The following is a 17,489-nucleotide window of genomic DNA, read 5'->3' on the forward strand; positions in this document are numbered from 1 at the left end:
GACACTCAACGATGTCCTTCGATTGTCTGACCTTTTTTTAATACGTTGATTTTTTAACCTAAAAACCCCTCTTGTTGCCAGGGACTTTTTTGCTGAGTTTGTAAACACAAAACAAAATTACTAGAATGTTTGATTAAAAAAAAAAACAATCGATTCAATCACTGTAACATCGGACATATACTGATATCGTACTTGGTATTATCAATGTTAATATTTGTATCAGTCCGGCCACCTCTTGTTTACTAACATTCAAAAGCTTTTGATTAGCGGTTAGTGTGTAGTGTAGTATGTTATTCCTTGTCCTACAACACTGCTAAACAGTCCATGAAATTGTTGAGAAGGGCTAGAAAAATTGTCCACGGAAGATAGAAAGGAAAAAGCCATCGTGAGAAGGGCAAAGGAGGAAGAAGAAGAAAAAAAAAATATATATATATATATATATTAAATCACATATCTATAATAATCAAACAATAGAAAACGAACTAAGGGAATGGAATGTGAACTATAGATTCAAAAGTGTATGTGGTGTGAGGCTATGTGTGTAGGTTAACTGAAGTGTGTTACCAACGTGTTGACGAGAGCGAAGGAACGTCCAAGGGAACAAGCAGGTGATCCGTGGGGCTGAGAGGGGCGTCAAGAGATCCGAGTCCAAAGCGGGGGGTCGAGGATAGAGGGAGGCAGTCAAAGTCCAGAGGTAGAAGAGAGACGCACAGCTCTCTTTCCAGGCAATGGGGGGCATGAACGTCAGTAGAGAACTAAGTTCCCGCGAGGATCCCTGGGTCCACTATCAATCAATGTTTATTTATATAGCCCCAAATCACAAATGTCTCAAAGGACTGCACAAATCATTACGACTACAACATCCTCGGAAGAACCCACAAAAGGGCAAGGAAAACTCACACCCAGTGGGCAGGGAGAATTCACATCCAGTGGGACGCCAGCGACAATGCTGACTATGAGAAACCTTGGAGAGGACCTCAGATGTGGGCAACCCCCCCCTCTAGGGGACCGAAAGCAATGGATGTCGAGCGGGTCTAACATGATACTGTGAAAGTTCAATCCATAGTGGCTCCAAGACAGCAGCGAGAGTCCCGTCCACAGGAAACCATCTGAAGCGGATCAGCAGCGTAGAGATGTCCCCAACCGATACAGGCGAGCGGTCCATCCTGGGTCCCGACGAGCGGTCCATCCTGGGTCTCGACTCTGGACAGTCAGTACTTCATCCATGGTCATCGGACCGGACCCCCTCCACAAGGGATGGGGGGACATAGGAGAAAGAAAAGAAGCGGCAGATCAACTGGTCTAAAAAGGAGGTCTATTTAAAGGCTAGAGTATACAAATGAGTTTTAAGATGAGACTTAAATGCTTTTACTGAGGTAGCTTCTCGAACTGTTACCGGGAGGGCATTCCAGAGTACTGGAGCCCGAACGGAAAACGCTCTATAGCCCGCAGACTTTTTTTGAGCTCTAGGAATCACTAATAAGCCGGAGTCTTTTGAACGCAGATTTCTTGCCGGGACATATGGTACAATACAATCGGCAAGATAGGCTGGAGCTAGACCGTGTAGTATTTTATACGTAAGTAGTAAAACCTTCTGTTCAAATGTAGTAAGCACTAGTGTCTTAAGCAGCTGCAACCAGCCAGGCTACCCCCTGCCAGGGAAATTCCACCATATCGTTTTTATGCTGCCATGATTGCTGACTTAGAGGTGACTTTACGCTGTTGAGGGATGTTAGCAGGTAGCGTGAATGCTACATTCCGTTGAGAGCACGTTTATTCGCTTGTCTCTGTCAAATTGGCGGGATATGCATCCGTAATCACGATAGTACAAAACTATTAACAGCTCAAATTCATGTCATTCATATTGCATATTGTCTTTATCGCGCAACCCTACCATTATATATTAAAATGACGAGCCAGCCCTGGTAAAAAAAACGCTGGAACATTACTCGCTATCTTTTAAAACAATAAGATGGCTGTCTTGCGCTGGTAATGGTTTTTCTTTAATATAGGTTCTTGCTATAACGTAGCAGATTAAAATAGTATTTTCTCATAAAACCGTCTGGATGAAATAGAATGAGAAACGGTAATCCACAAAAGCTAATTATTAGCAGAGGGCGAGCTCATCAATCCCGGATTCAGAGGCCACGGTTCTATGATACAGGCGTTAGATAATAGGCTATGAAAAGATTTATCTTGCCGCTGTAAAGACGGAATAACTGTGTTCCTTTCACATGGCTTAATCAAATCAGCTAAGTGGATAGCTTTCACTGGACTGTTATTAAAATGAAGATGTATGGCAAATAATGCAAATGAATCTGTATTCCCTTAAAAGGGACCTATGATGATGTCAATCTACATCTGAAACTTCTTTGTGTTCTAAATAACACGGATTGGATATGATCTGTTTACAGTCACTTTTATAATCAGTTTTTTTAAGTGTCTGCTAAATGTTCGATTTTGAAAGCGTACCCAGATTGCAGATGAGACCACGCCCCACCCCCTCCGAAAATACCAACGTATCATTTTTATATCAAATAACATATTGTGAGAATTGGTTTGAAAGGAGAATCGTGTTGAATAGAATCGTCACCTAAGAATCGGACTCAAATCTATCCATCCATCCATCCATTTCCTGCCGCTTATTCCCTTTCGGGGTCGCGGGGGGCGCTGGCGCCTATCTCAGCTACAATCGGGCGGAAGGCGGGGTACACCCTGGACAAGTCGCCACCTCATCGCAGGGCCAACACAGATAGACAGACAACATTCACACTCACATTCACACACTAGGGCCCATTTAGTGTTGCCAATCAAACTATCCCCAGGTGCATGTATTAAAGATTTGGATTTTACAACTAATAACTCAATTCACTTGAGATATTTGGGAGGAGGATTTGACTCTCAAATTCAACACGATTATCGAATCAAATGAAAATGTTCTCAAACATAATACAATTTCTTCAAAACAGGAGGTTTTAAAAGCTCCACTAAGGTTAATAAATGACACATACGTGCAAGTAAGCCTGAAAAAAAGGATTTTTAAAAACGATTCTTGAAAATTAAGTATCGATTCAGAATCGTAACAGGAATCGCAATTTGGATATAGTTTTTTTCCGGCCACCCTTAAAATTTTGCGGAATCAACCTTCCATCCATCCAATTTCTACCGCTTATTCCCTTTGGGGTCGCTGGTGCCTATCTCAGATGTACACCCTGGACAAGTCGCCACCTCATCGCAGGGCTAACACGGATACTCTCCATCAATTACATTGTTTACATGTGTTTTAAAAAAGCTGGTTTTAAATAAATCCATGCCGTGCAATAAATTCTTATTTAGTGCATGTAAACATCAAGTGTGTATGGTTTTTGCAATGATGTGGGGCTTAGTAAGATCATATAGGACCAAAACCCTCAAAACAAGTAAAACACTAATATAGAATCTGCTCAGTGAGAAGAATTATCTTATCAAACAGAGAATAAGCAAACAGATATCCCGTTTCCATATGAGTTGGGAAATTGTGTTGGATGTAAATATGAACAGAATACAATGATTTGCAAATCATTTTCAACCAATATTCAGTTGAATATGCTACAACGACAACATATGAGTTCAAAAGCCAGCATGTGTGATGGTATGGGGGTGCATTAGTGCCCAAGGCATGGGTAACTTACACATCTGTGAAGGCACCATTAATGCTGAAAGGTACATACAGGTTTTGGAACAACATATGCTGCCATCCAAGCAACGTTATCATGGACGCCCCTGCTTATTTCAGCAAGACAATGCCAAGCCACATTCAGCAAATGTTACAACAGCGTGGCTTCTTAAAGAACGAGTGTGGGTATGTTCCTGGCCCGCCTGCAGTCCAGACCATTATGAAGCAAAAAATACGACAGCCGATACCCCGGACTGTTGAACGACTGAAGCGCTACATAAAACAAGAATGGGAAAGAATTCCACTTTCAAAGCTTCAACAATTAGTTTCCTCAGTTCCCAAACATTTATTGAGTGTTGTTAAAAGAAAAAGTGATGTAACACAGTTTTAATATCATCAAAATGTTCAGAGAATCTGAAGAAATCCCTCTACGTAAGCGGCATGGCCGGAAACCAACATTGAATGACCGTGACGTTCGATCCCTGCACTGTATAAAAAACTGACATCAATCTCTAAAAGATATCACCACATGGGCTCAGGAACACTTCAGAAAACCACTGTCACTAAATACAGTTTGTCGCTACATCTGTAAGTGCAAGTTAAAGCTCTATTATGCAAAGCAAAAGCCATTTATCAATAACATCCAGAAACACCGCCGGCTTCTCTGGGCCCGAAATCATCTAAGATGGACTGATGCAAAGTGGAAAAGTGTTCTGTGGTCTGACCAGTCCACATTTCAAATTGTTTTTGGAAATATTCGACATCGTGTCATCCGGACCAAAGGGGAAGCGAACCATCCAGACTGTTATCCACGCAAAGTTCAAAAGCCAGCATCTGTGATGGTATGGGGGTGCATTAGTGCTCAAAGCATGGGTAACTTACACATCTGTGAAGGCACCATTAATGCTGAAAGGTGCAAACAGGTTTTGGAACAACATATGCTGCCATCAAAGCGCCATCTTTTTCATGGACGCCCCTGCTTATTTCAACAAGACAATGCCAAGCCACATTCAGCACGTGTTACAACAGCGTGGGTTTGTAAAAAAAAAACTGATGCTACTTTCCTGGCTCGCTTGCAGTCCATACCTGTCTCCCACCGAAAATGTGTGGCGCATTATGAAGCGTAAAATACGACAACGGAGACCCCGGACTGTTGAACGACTGAAGCTCTACATAAAACAAGAAGGGGAAAGAATTCCACTTTCAAAGCTTCAACAATTAGTTTCCTCAGTTCCCAAACGTTTATTGAGTGTTGTTAAAAGAAAAGGTGATGTAACACAGTGGTGAACATGCCCTTTCCCAACTACTTTGGCACGTGTTGCAACCATGAAATTCAAAGTTAATTATCATTTGCAAAAATAAATAAAGTTTATGAGATTGAACATCAAATATATTTTCTTTGTAGTGCATTCAATTGAATATGGGTTGAAAACGATTTGCAAATCATTGCATCTAACACAATTTCCCAACTCATCTGGAAACACACTGCAAAAAGTCAGTGTTCAAAAACAAGAAAAAAAATACAAAAATGAGGGGTATTTTACTTGAACAAAGCAAAATTATCTGCCAATAGAACAAGAACATTCAGCTTGTCAAGACTTTCTAAAACAAGTTAAAATCAGCTAACCTCAATGAACCCAAAAATACCTTAAAATAAGTATATTCTCACTAAAAGCAAGTGCACTTTTCTTGGTAGACAAAAAGTAGCGGGGGGTTATTGCTGTGAGGGGTTCTGGGTATTTGTTCTGTTGTATTTATGTTGTGTTACGGTGCAGATGTTCTCCCAAAATGTGTTTGTCACTCATGTTTTGGTCTGCGACTTGTCCAGGGTGTACATTGCCTTCCGCCCGATTGTAGCTGAGTAGGCACCAGCACCCCCCGTGACCCCAAAGGGAATAAGCGGTTGAAAATAGATGGACGGATTCTTGTTTGGTGTGGGTTCACAGTGTGGCGCATATTTGTAACAGTGTTAAAGTTGTTTATACGGCCACCTTCAGTGTGACCTGTATGGCTGTTGACCAAGTATGCTTTGCATTCACTTATGTGTGTGAAATGCCGTAGATTTTATGTGATTCAGCCGGCACGCAATGGCAGTGACTTTAAGGTTTATTGGCACTCTGTACTTCTCCCTACATTCGTGTATCACTCCGTACAGCAACGTTTTAAAAAGTCATGGATTTTACTTTTTGAAACAGATACCGATAATTTCCGAAACCACATTTTAAAGCATTTATCGGCTGATAAAGAGTTGGCATTCTAGATTCAAGCATGTTTTACGCAATATAGGTCATAAGATCTGAGCACCAAGCTGTAGCATCTTACTCAGATCATTTAGGACCTAAACCCTTAAAACAAGCAAAACATCCATCCATTTTCTACCGCTTATTCCCTTTCGGGGTCACGGGGGGCGCTGGCGCCTATCTCAGCTACAATCGGGCGGAAGGCAGGGTACACCCTGGACAAGTCGCCACCTCATCGCAGGGCCAACACAGATAGACAACATTCACACTCACGTTCACACACTAGGGCCAATTTAGTGTTGCCAATCAACCTATCCCCAGGTGCATGTTTTTGGAAGTGGGAGGAAGCCGGAGTACCCGGAGGGAACCCACGCATTCACGGGGAGAACATGCAAACTCCACACAGAAAGATCCCGAGCCTGGATTTGAACCCAGGACTGCAGGAACTTCGTATTGTGAGGCAGACGCACTAACCCCTCTGCCACCGTGAAGCAAAACAGTCTAACATAAAATCTGCTTCATGAGAAGAATCATCTTATCAGACAGAAAATAAGCAAAAATCACTCTTATTTGAGATATTTAAGCTTACTTAAATTTCAGTTTTTGCAGTGAAAAAAAAAACATTTCACACTTTTCCTACCTGCCAGTTGATGTCCATTTCATGCGGCAAATGACCTTCGATTTTGATATTTTCCGGGTTCTTGTCAGGGGCTGTGGAAAAAAGTAGTGTATAGATATTGTCTGGATTGTTGGTGTGAAATGAATCTCCGGGAGAGTAGACGCACTAAAAGGGAAGACTCCCAACAAGAGTCAAATCAATTATGTCACACCTCTGAGTGTTTTTAAAGTTCCCGAGAACCACGGCGGCTCTCCCAAATCCAAAAGTATAACAAAGAGTACGCGCAGGATGTGTGTGGACTGTACCTGCTGGAGGGGTTTTGTATCTCTCGGTGGGCTCACTGGGAGGACCTCCCCCGACGCTGTTCAAACCCGCCACACGGAAGCGATAGTTCACATGGCCGTGAAGTTTGAGGATGGCCGAAACGTGATTTCCAGGTACCCTGAGCAGCTCCTTCCAATTTCCGGGCTCCCACTGGTTCTCCTCATACTGAATAATAAACTCTGTTGAAAGGCAGAGAGACAATCAGCCCCTCACCGCCGTGCGTCTTGCCGAAGGATTGCTTGTCTAACCACCAGCTGTGCAGAAACCCTCCGCACACATTCTGCTTTGGGCTTCTATATTCCACACAGACACTGATCATACATCATGCTTGGACTGAAAAATTAAGGGTATACACAAACCCCGATTCCATATGAGTTGGTCAATTGTGTTAGATGTAAATATAAACGGAATACAAGGATTTGCAAATCATTTTCAAGCCATATTCAGTTGAATATGCTACAAAGACAACATATTTGATGTTCAAACTGATAAACATTTTTTTTTTTGCAAATAATCATTACCTTTATAATTTGATGCCAGCAACAGGTGACAAAGAAACTGGGAAAGGTGGCAATAAATACTGATAAAGTTGAGAAATGCTCATCAAACACTTATTTGGAACATCCCACAGGTGTGCAGCCTAATTGGGAACAGGTGGGTGCCATGATTGGGTATTAAAACAGCTTCCCAAAAAATGCTCAGTGTTTCACAAGAAAGGATGGGGCGAGGTACACCCCTTTGTCCACAAGGAAATAGTCAAACAGCTTAAGAACAACATTTCTCAAAGTGCAATTGCAAGAAATTCAGAGATTTCAACATCTACGCTCCATAATATCATCAAAAGGTTCAGATAATCTGGAGAAATCCCTCTACGTAAGCGGCATGGCCGGAAACCAACATTGAATGACCGTGACCTTCGATCCCTGCACTGTATAAAAAACTGACATCAATCTCTAAAGGATATCACCACATGGGCTCAGGAACACTTCAGAAAACCACTGTCACTAAATACAGTTTGTCTCTTCATCTGTAAGTGCAAGTTAAAGCTCTATTATGCAAAGCAAAAGCCATTTATCAACAACATCCAGAAACACCGCCGGCTTCTCTGGGCCCGAGATCATCTAAGATGGACTGATGCAAAGTGGAAAAGTGTTCTGTGGTCTGACGAGTCCACATTTCAAATTGTTTTTGAAATTATTCGACATCGTGTCATCCGGACCAAAGGAGACCCGAACCACCCGAAATGTTATCAACGCAAAGTTCAAAAGCCAGCATCTGTGATGGTATGGGGGTGCATTAGTGCCCAAGGCATGGGTAACTTACACATCTGTGAAGGCACCATTAATGCTGAAAGGTACATACAGGGTTTTGAAACAACATATGCTGACATCTAAGCGCCGTCTTTTTCATGGACGCCCCTGCTTATTTCAGCAAGACAATGCCAATTGTCCGCTGTGAACGGGACTCTCGCTGCTGTGTTGGATCCGCTTTGGACTGGACTCTCGCGACTGTGTTGGATCCATTATGGATTGAACTTTCACAGTATCATGTTAGACCCGCTCGACATCCATTGCTTTCGTCCTCTCCAAGGTTCTCATAGTCATCATTGTCACCGACGTCCCACTGGGTGTGAGTTTTCCTTGCCCTTATGTGGGCCTACCGAGGATGTCGTAGTGGTTTGTGCAGCCCTTTGAGACACTAGTGATTCAGGGCTATATAAGTAAACATTGATTGATGATTGATTGAAGCCATATTCAGCATATGTTACAACAGCGTGGCTTTGTAAAAAAAAAAAAAAAAGTGCGGGAACTTTCCTGGCTCGCCTGCAGTCCATACCTGTCTCCCTCTGAAAATGTGTGGCGCATTATGAAGCGTAAAATACGACAGCGGGGACCCCGGACTGTTGAACGACTGAAGCTCTACATAAAACCAGAATGGGAAATAATTCCACTTTCAAAGCTTCAACAATTAGTTTCCTCAGTTCCCAAACGTGTATTGAGTGTTGTTAAAAGAAAAGGTGATGTAACACACTGGTGAACATGCCCTTTCCCAACTACTTTGGCACGTGTTGCAGCCATGAAATTCTAAGTTAATTATTATTTGCCCCCCAAAAAATTAAGTTAATAAGTTTAAACATCAAATATGTTGTCATTATAGTGCATTCAATTGAATATGGCTTGAAAAGGATTCGCAAATCATTGTATTGTGTTTATATTTACCGTACATCCAACACAATTTCCCAACTCATATGGAAACGGGTTTTGTTTATCCCAACACCATGATAAACACTGCACTCACACAGAATCACAACTAAAACTGTACATGCCATACCAACCGAGTCTCCTTTTACCTGTTATTGAGCTGTTGTGGTCGTTCCCCGGCGTCCATTTCAGTTTCACACTCCTGGTCTTGTGTTCAGACAGTACCAAATGCTCGGGTGCATCAGGGACGTCTGAAATGGAGGTTGGGAAAAAAAAAAAAGAATCAAGCATCCGTCTCAGAAGAAAAATAGGCCAAGGGAGCACATTTTTCAATCAAGTCATCACCACAGCCAGAGGATGTGGAACGGCTTGCATCGCTGAGTAGGCTTCGATGTGGTGATGTCAACACTTTTGTTCGGGATTATTGTACAACACTGCAATGCGCTACTTAAGTTAAGGGCATGCTCTGGTTGGGACTGCCGACGTATTGATTTGCTCTCAAATGTGTCATACCTTAATATTTCATCAGGGGTTTCTGGAATGGATCACACTTATTATTACATTCAGGGACATAGCATCAAATTCTGGGGCCTCACATTATTGGTAAAACCATACACACTTGATGTTTACATGGACTAAAAATGCACCCTAAATACATGCAAATTCCACACGGAAAGATCCCGAGCCCGGGATTGAACTCAGGACTACTCAGGACCTTCATATTTTCAGGCACATGCACTAACCCATGTACCACCGTGCTGCCCCCATTCAAATCAATACTCACAGTATGTTATTTGATATAAAAATGATAATACAACCTTTTCAAAACAGGTTACAGGTCACCGATTCTGTTCATAACTTTTATGGACAGAATTTCTAGGCGCAGTCAAGGCGTTGAGGGGTTCCGGTTTGGTGGCCACGGGATTAGGTCTCTGCTTTTTGCAGATGATGTAGTCCTGATGGCTTCATCTGACCGGGATCTTCAGCTCTCACTGGATCGGTTCGCAGCCGAGTGTGAAGCGACCGGAATGAGAATCAGCACCTCCAAGTCCGAGTCCATGGTTCTCGCCCGGAAAAGGGTGGAGTGCCATCTCCGGGTTGGGGAGGAGACCCTGCCCCAAGTGGAGGAGTTCAAGTACCTAGGAGTCTTGTTCACGAGTGGGGGAAGAGTGGATCGTGAGATCGACAGGCGGATCGGTGCGGCGTCTTCAGTAATGCGGACGTTGTATCGATCCGTTGTGGTAAAAAAGGAGCTGAGCCGGAAGGCAAAGCTCTCAATTTACCGGTCAATCTACGTTCCCATCCTCACCTATGGTCATGAGCTTTGGGTCATGACCGAAAGGATAAGATCACGGGTACAAGCGGCCGAATTGAGTTTCCTCCGCCGGGTGGCGGGGCTCTCCCTTAGAGATAGGGTGAGAAGCTCTGCCATCCGGGAGGAACTCAAAGTAAAGCCGCTGCTCCTCCACATGGAGAGGAGCCAGATGAGGTGGTTCGGGCATCTGGTCAGGATGCCACCCGAACGCCTCCCTAGGGAGGTGTTTAGGGCACGTCCAACCGGTAGGAGGCCACGGGGAAGACCCAGGACACGTTGGAAAGACTATGTCTCCCGACTGGCCTGGGAACTCCTCGGGATCCCCCGGGAAGAGCTAGACGAAGTGGCTGGAGATAGGGAAGTCTGGGCTTCCCTGCTTAGGCTGCTGCCCCCGCGACCCGACCTCGGATAAGCGGAAGATGATGGATGGATGGATGGTTACAGGTTATAAAACCTCCTCCTGGCCTCTGATGTATGACATATATGTGTGCCGAGTAAGTAATATATACAGTCGCGGTCAAAAGTTTACATACACTTGTAAAGAACATAATGTCATGGCTGTCTTGAGTTTCCAATCATTTCTACAACTCTTCTTTGTTTGTGATAGAGTGATTTGAGCACATACAGTGGGGCAAAAAAGTATTTAGTCAGCCAGCGATTGTGCAAGTTCTCCCACTTAAAATGATGACCGAGGTCTGTAATTTTCATCATAGGTACACTTCAACTGTGAGAGACAGAAGTGGGAAAAAAAAATCCAGGAATTCACATTGTAGGAATTTTAAAGAATTTATTTGAAAATTATGGTGGAAAATAAGTATTTGGTCAACCATTCAAAGCTCTCACTGATGGAAGGAGGTTTTGGCTCAAAATCTCACGATTCATTCTTTCCTTAACACGGATCAATCGTCCTGTCCCCTTTGCAGAAAAACAGCCCCAAAGCATGATGTTTCCAACCCCATGCTTCACAGTAGGTATGGTGTTCTTGGGATGCAACTCAGTATTCTTCTTCCTCCAAACACCACGAGTGTAGTTTATACCAAAATGGATACATGGATGATACAGCAGAGGATTGGGAGAATGTCATGTGGTCAGATGAAACCAAAATAGAACTTTTTGGTATAAACTCAACTCGTCGTGTTTGGAGGAAGAAGAATACTGAGTTGCATCCCAAGAACACCATACCTACTGTGAAGCATGGGGGTGGAAACATCATGCTTTGGGGCTGTTTTTCTGCTAAGGGGACAGGACGATTGATCCGTGTTAAGGAAAGAATGAATCGTGAGATTTTGAGCCAAAACCTCCTTCCATCAGTGAGAGCTTTGAATGGTTGACCAAATACTTATTTTCCACCATAATTTACAAATAATTTATTTAAAATTCCTACAATGTGAATTCCTGGATTTTTTTTTCATATTCTGTCTCTCACAGTTGAAGTGTACCTATGATGAAAATGACAGACCTCTGTCATCATTTGAAGTGGGAGAACTTGCACAATCGCTGGCTGACTAAATACTTTTTTGCCCCACTGTGTGTATATATATATATATATATTTATTTTTTTTTAAACAATTTTTGCTATTTTTTTAATCGATTAAAATTGTCACAAATACTCGTGATTCATCCAAATTTTTTTGTTTTTTTACACCCCTACTGTTTACCTTTCATTGTCGCTCCAAAATGTTGGTGCTGTGTTTGAATCCTTAAAAGGTGAGCTTTGCTGACATTATGACCCATTTTGCATTTTTAATAGGGGTCCGTAGGCATTTGACATTCTTAATTCGATATAGGCAACCTAATTATTGCACTTTCCTGGCTACATTTGTTTTACATTACCCTTTATGATGTTTTTTGAAAGGACAGATTTACAAAAATCTTCATATTACGACTACAAAAGCCGAGATGCCCCCCTGTGCTTGGGGCATGTCCATTAACCTTTCCACTTTGACGCCCCTGATTATGCTCACCTAACACCATGAGCAACACAGAGGCTGTGTCCTGGTCCAGTGGAGTCCTGGCCCTGCAAGTGTATACACCCTGGTCCCAGTGGCTTACATTGATGATTTGAAGGGTACCGTCCTCCACAAAGTATCTGTTGACAGGAAGATAGAGACACAGTATTGATTGACAAACCTAAGCAGTAAAATGACTTTCCAGCTGGGAATAGGTCTGTACAGCATTTAAAAAAACATTCCAGTACCCTACCTTGAATTCTCAGTATAGTTGAAGCCGATGTCCATATCATCTTTTTCCCAAAGGAGCTCAAAGTCGTTGCTGAAGGACTCGTCGTATTCTGCCAGGCATGAGAGCCGGGCCGTGGTGCCTTTTAAGATCCGCTGGTCATCCGGGGCATTCGTTATTCTAGTGGGATCTTAAATATGCAGCGCATTAGTTAGTTTCTTTCCAAGAACTCGGAGCCACTGCAAACACTTAGCAGGCACGAAACTCTCTCTACCTTTAACATAAAGCGTGGCTTCAATGGCAGACGACCCTTCTGTGTTTTTGGCGTAACATGTATACTGTCCCGTGTCCTCTTTCTCTGTGCTGTAAATCTCCAGTGTCCCGTTGTCATGGACGGTAAACCTTGGACCAACCACGGATTCGGAGAAATCATCTTTACTCCTGTGAAACATAACATGGAGTGATAATCAAAACCAGTGTTTCCCCCCTGCAATTACATTGAAGTAGTCCAGTTGGTATGGTTGTATTTTGTAGTCAGCTGGAGGCGTGTCTTAATGCAATTAAACAATGGATGTCCGCTAAATTTCTGCAACTCAAAGCCAAGAAAATAGAAATGCTGATTATCGGTCCTGCTAGACACCGACCTCTAATCATTAATACCACCTTAACATTTGACAACCAAAAAATTAAACAAAGCGAGTCGGTAAAGAATCTGGGTATTATCTTCGACCCAACTCTCTCGTTTGAGTCACACATCAAGAGTGTTACTAAAACGGTCTTCTTTCATCTCCGTAATATCGTTCAAATTCGCTCAATTTTGTCCACTAAAGACGCTGAGATCATTGTCCATGCGTTTGTTACGTCTCGCCTCGATTACAGTAACGTATTATTTTCGGGTCTCCCCATGTCTAGTATTAAAATATTACAGTTGGTACAAAATGCGGCTGCTAGACTTTTGACAAGAACAAGAAAGTTTGATCACATTACGCCTGTACTGTATATACCTTTATATACATATATACATACATATATACCTATACTGTATATACCTTTATATACATATATACATACATATATACCTATACTGGCTCACCTGCACTGGCTTCCTGTGCACTTAAGATGTGACTTTAAGGTTTTACTACTTACGTATAAAATACTACACGGTCTAGCTCCATCCTATCTTGCCGATTGTATTGTACCATATGTCCCGGCAAGAAATCTGCGTTCAAAGGACTCCGGCTTATTAGTGATTCCTAAAGTCCTAAAAAAGTCTGCGGCCTATAGAGCGTTTTCCGTTCGGGCTCCAGTACTCTGGAATGCCCTTCCGGTAACAGTTCGAGATGCTACCTCAGTAGAAGCATTTAAGTCTCACCTTAAAACTCATTTGTATACTCTAGCCTTTAAATAGACCTCCTTTTTGGACCAGTTGATCTGCCGTTTCTATAATTTTTTTCCTCTGTCCCACTCTCCCTTGTGGATGGGGTCCGGTCCGGTGGGCATGGATGAAGTACTGGCTGTCCAGAGTCGGGACCCAGGATGGACCGCTCGCCTGTGTGTCGGCTGGGGACATCTCTACGCTGCTGATCCGCCTCCGCTTGGATGGTTTCCTGTTGGCTCCACTGTGGACGGGACTCTCGCTGCTGTGTTGGATCCGCTTTGGACAGGACTCTTACGGTTGTATTGGATCCACTATGGATTGAACTTTCACAGTATCTTGTTAGACCCGCTCGAGATCCATTGCTTTTGGTCTCCTAGAGGGGTGGGGGGCTGCCCGCATATGCGGTCCTCTCCAAGGTTTCTCATAGTCATCATTGTCACCGACGTCCCACTGGTTGTGAGTTTTCCTTGCCCTTATGTGGGTCCAACCGAGGATGTCTTAGTGGTTTGTGTTGTGGTTTGTGCAGCCCTTTGAGACACTAGTAATTTAGGGCTATATAAATAATCATTGATTGATTGATAGTGTGTGAATGTGAGTTTGAATGTTGTTTGTCTATCTGTGTTGGCCCTGCGATGAGGAGGCCACTTGTCCAGGGTGTACACCGCCTTCCGCCCGATTGTAGCTGAGATAGGCACCAGCCCCCCCCCCCGCGACCCCAAAGCGGAATAAGCGGTAGAAAATGGATGGATGAATGGATGATTGATAGTGTGTGAATGTGAGTTTGAATGTTGTTTGTCTATCTGTGTTGGCCCTGCGATAAGGTGGCGACTTGTCTAGGGTGTACTCCGCCTTCCGCCCGATTGTAGCTGAGACAGGCACCAGACCCCCCCCCCCCCCGCGACCCCAAAGGGGAATAAGCGGTAGAAAATGGATGGATGGATGATTGATATTGGGTTTCACTATGTAAAGCGCTTTGAGTCACTACAGAAAAAGAGCTATCTATCCATCCATCCATTTTCTACCGCTTATTCCCTTTCGGGGTCGCGGGGGGCGCTGGCGCCTATCTCAGCTACAATCGGGCGGAAGGCAGGGTACACCCTGGACAAGTCGCCACCTCATCGCAGGGCTAACACAGATAGACAGACAACATTCACACTCACATTCATAAATATAATTAACTTCACTTATTAAAATAAACAAAAATGTAGCTTTTATTGAAAAAATAAATAAAAACAATTTAAAAAAAAAAATCCCAAAACCATGTTATTGGGAGCACTGACACAATAAGGCTTTAGGGAAAAAAAAGAAACATAATACTTAAATTATGCTGATTGTAAGTGAGAAGTTTTTTTTTTGTGGTGTTCTTGCAGTCACATTTTGAGATATACTGCCCCCTGCTGGGTTTAAAGTATAAAAACAGCACCCCCACTCCCCAATGTACTTACCAAGTGATGGTAGATGGCGGCGAGCTGAAGACATTGCAGTGCATCATCACGCTCCTCCCCTCGACGGCGGAGTAATCCGCTCCTTCCGTGGTAAGAATCACCGGAGGGAGATCTGCAAATTAATAGATTTGAATGAGGAACAGTCGGCGCTCGCCACGGAAACAACACTCGACTCTGCACACAAAAGGAGGCGTGGCCCTCGGGCTGCAGCACAATGCAGCATCTGCTGTGCAGACCAGGAGTAAAAACAAGCTTGAGACAATTGATTCAAATTGGGCAATTTACAATTGTCTTACTCTTTGTTTCGATTCGGTGTGCTTACGGAAAGGAAATGAAAAGAGGAGCGAGCGATAAATGTTTGAGCCCAGCGTCTAATTGACGCGGTCTAATTATACGCCATCAGGAGCTTTATCAACTTCCTTATCACTCAGGGGAAAATCCTGAAAGCAACATGTTTTTTTTATGACCATGAATTACTATGAATGGAGTGGAAATGAGCATTTAATGGGCAAAAAAAGAACAGATCTTGTTCCTTTGGGAGGAGTGTGGCTCATCCACAACTACGCTCCCCTGAGCTTCTTTCAGCTTTATGAGCGTATGCCAGCATCAGCACCACTTCCCCTACCCGGTCCATCGTTCTGCAAAGTCTCACGTTTTATTATGTTAAATCTTGCTTTTCAATGCCAAATCAACAAAAAAAAAAACATATGATTGAAATGTGTTCGACTTACTCATAACCATGATGTTGGCGTTGGCCAGGAGGGATCCGTGTCTATTGGATGCTTGGCACTGATAGACGGCGCTGTCAGACTCTTTGGCATTGCGCAAGATGACGGTGTCATCAAAAACCTTCCTGTTAGCTGCAGGGACTTCTGGAAATAGAGTAAAGGTAAAGTGGTTCAGTTTATTTTTTTTTCGGTCAGTGGTCAACAAAATAAACAGACAGTTTTACATTCATGAATTGACAATTCCATCCATCCATCTTCTTTTGCTTATTTGAGGTTGAGTCGCGGGGGCAGCAGCCTAAGCAGGGAAGCCCAGCCATCCCCTCACCCCAGCCACTTATTCCAGCTCTTCCCGGGGGGATCTCGAGGCGTTCCCAGGCCAGCCGGGAGACATAGTCTTCCCAACATGTCCTGGGTCTTCCCCGTGCCCTCCTACCGTGCCCTAAACACCTCCCTAGGGAGGCGTTCAGATGGCATCCTGACCAGATGCCTGAACCACCTCATCTGGCTCCTCTCGATGTGGAGGAGCAGCGGCTTTACTTTGAGTTCCTCCCGGATGGCAGAGCTTCTCACCCTATCTCTAAGGGAGAGACCTGGAAACTCATTTGGGCCGCTTGTACCCGTGATCTTATCCTTTCGGTCATGACCCAAAGCTCATGACCATAGGTGAGGATGGGAACGTAGATCGACCGGTAAATTGAGAGCTTTGCCTTCCGGCTCAGCTCCTTCTTCACTACAATGGATCGATACAGCGTCCGCATTGCTGAAGACGCCGCACCGATCCGCCTGTCGATCTCACGATCCACTCTTCCCTCACTCGTGAACAAGACTCCTAGGTACTTGAACTCCTCCACTTGGGGCAGGGTCTCCTCCCCAACCCGGAGATGGCACTCCACCCTTTTCCGGGCGAGAACCATGGACTCAGACTTGGAGGTGCTGATTCTCATCCCGGTCGCTTCACACTCGGCTGCGAACCGATCCAGTGAGAGCTGAAGATCCTGGCCAGATGAAGCCATCAGGACAACTACTTGACAATTAAATAAAAGTTAAAGTAAACGATCTTGTCGTGTTTACACTTAAAAAAAGAGTAAAATAATTAACAAATGATGGGTCGTGCCAGAATCTGTAGTGGTTTTTGATCATACTTCCAAACTAATCCAAAGTTTTGAGATTGGCTTTTAATGTTTACTAAAAATGAATGGCACAATATTCAAATTATGTTTGGGATTTCAACTTACATTCATTGTATTTTAAAATCTGTCCTTGCTAATCAATTTTCTACCACTTGTTACGCCCTGTGTATTCTTAGCAGCTCAGGCAAATCAAATTGTCTAAAAATGCATTTTTCCATATATATATATATATATATATATATATATATATATATATATATATAGTGTATATAGATA

The 17,489-nt window shown here is 43.4% G+C and overlaps 1 protein-coding gene across 6 annotated transcripts in view; it reads right to left on the reverse strand.

Annotated features, from left to right (window-relative positions):
* The window catches only part of chl1b (cell adhesion molecule L1-like b), a 254,285-nt gene that overhangs the window by 68,375 nt on the left and 168,421 nt on the right, over positions 1 to 17,489 (reverse strand). For all 6 annotated transcript variants that reach the window (XM_061874747.1, XM_061874748.1, XM_061874744.1 and 3 more), the window contains 8 exons: positions 16,087 to 16,227; positions 15,356 to 15,467; positions 12,807 to 12,973; positions 12,557 to 12,722; positions 12,319 to 12,443; positions 9,189 to 9,290; positions 6,820 to 7,017; positions 6,536 to 6,606 (listed from right to left, as the gene is read on the reverse strand). In XM_061874747.1, coding sequence (XP_061730731.1) covers positions 6,536 to 6,606; positions 6,820 to 7,017; positions 9,189 to 9,290; positions 12,319 to 12,443; positions 12,557 to 12,722; positions 12,807 to 12,973; positions 15,356 to 15,467; positions 16,087 to 16,227 — 1,082 coding nt within the window. The remainder of the gene's footprint in view (positions 1 to 6,535; positions 6,607 to 6,819; positions 7,018 to 9,188; positions 9,291 to 12,318; positions 12,444 to 12,556; positions 12,723 to 12,806; positions 12,974 to 15,355; positions 15,468 to 16,086; positions 16,228 to 17,489) is intronic.

Source organism: Nerophis ophidion, linkage group LG16 (assembly GCF_033978795.1).
Source record: "Nerophis ophidion isolate RoL-2023_Sa linkage group LG16, RoL_Noph_v1.0, whole genome shotgun sequence".
In the NCBI taxonomy this organism is placed as follows: domain Eukaryota; kingdom Metazoa; phylum Chordata; class Actinopteri; order Syngnathiformes; family Syngnathidae; genus Nerophis; species Nerophis ophidion.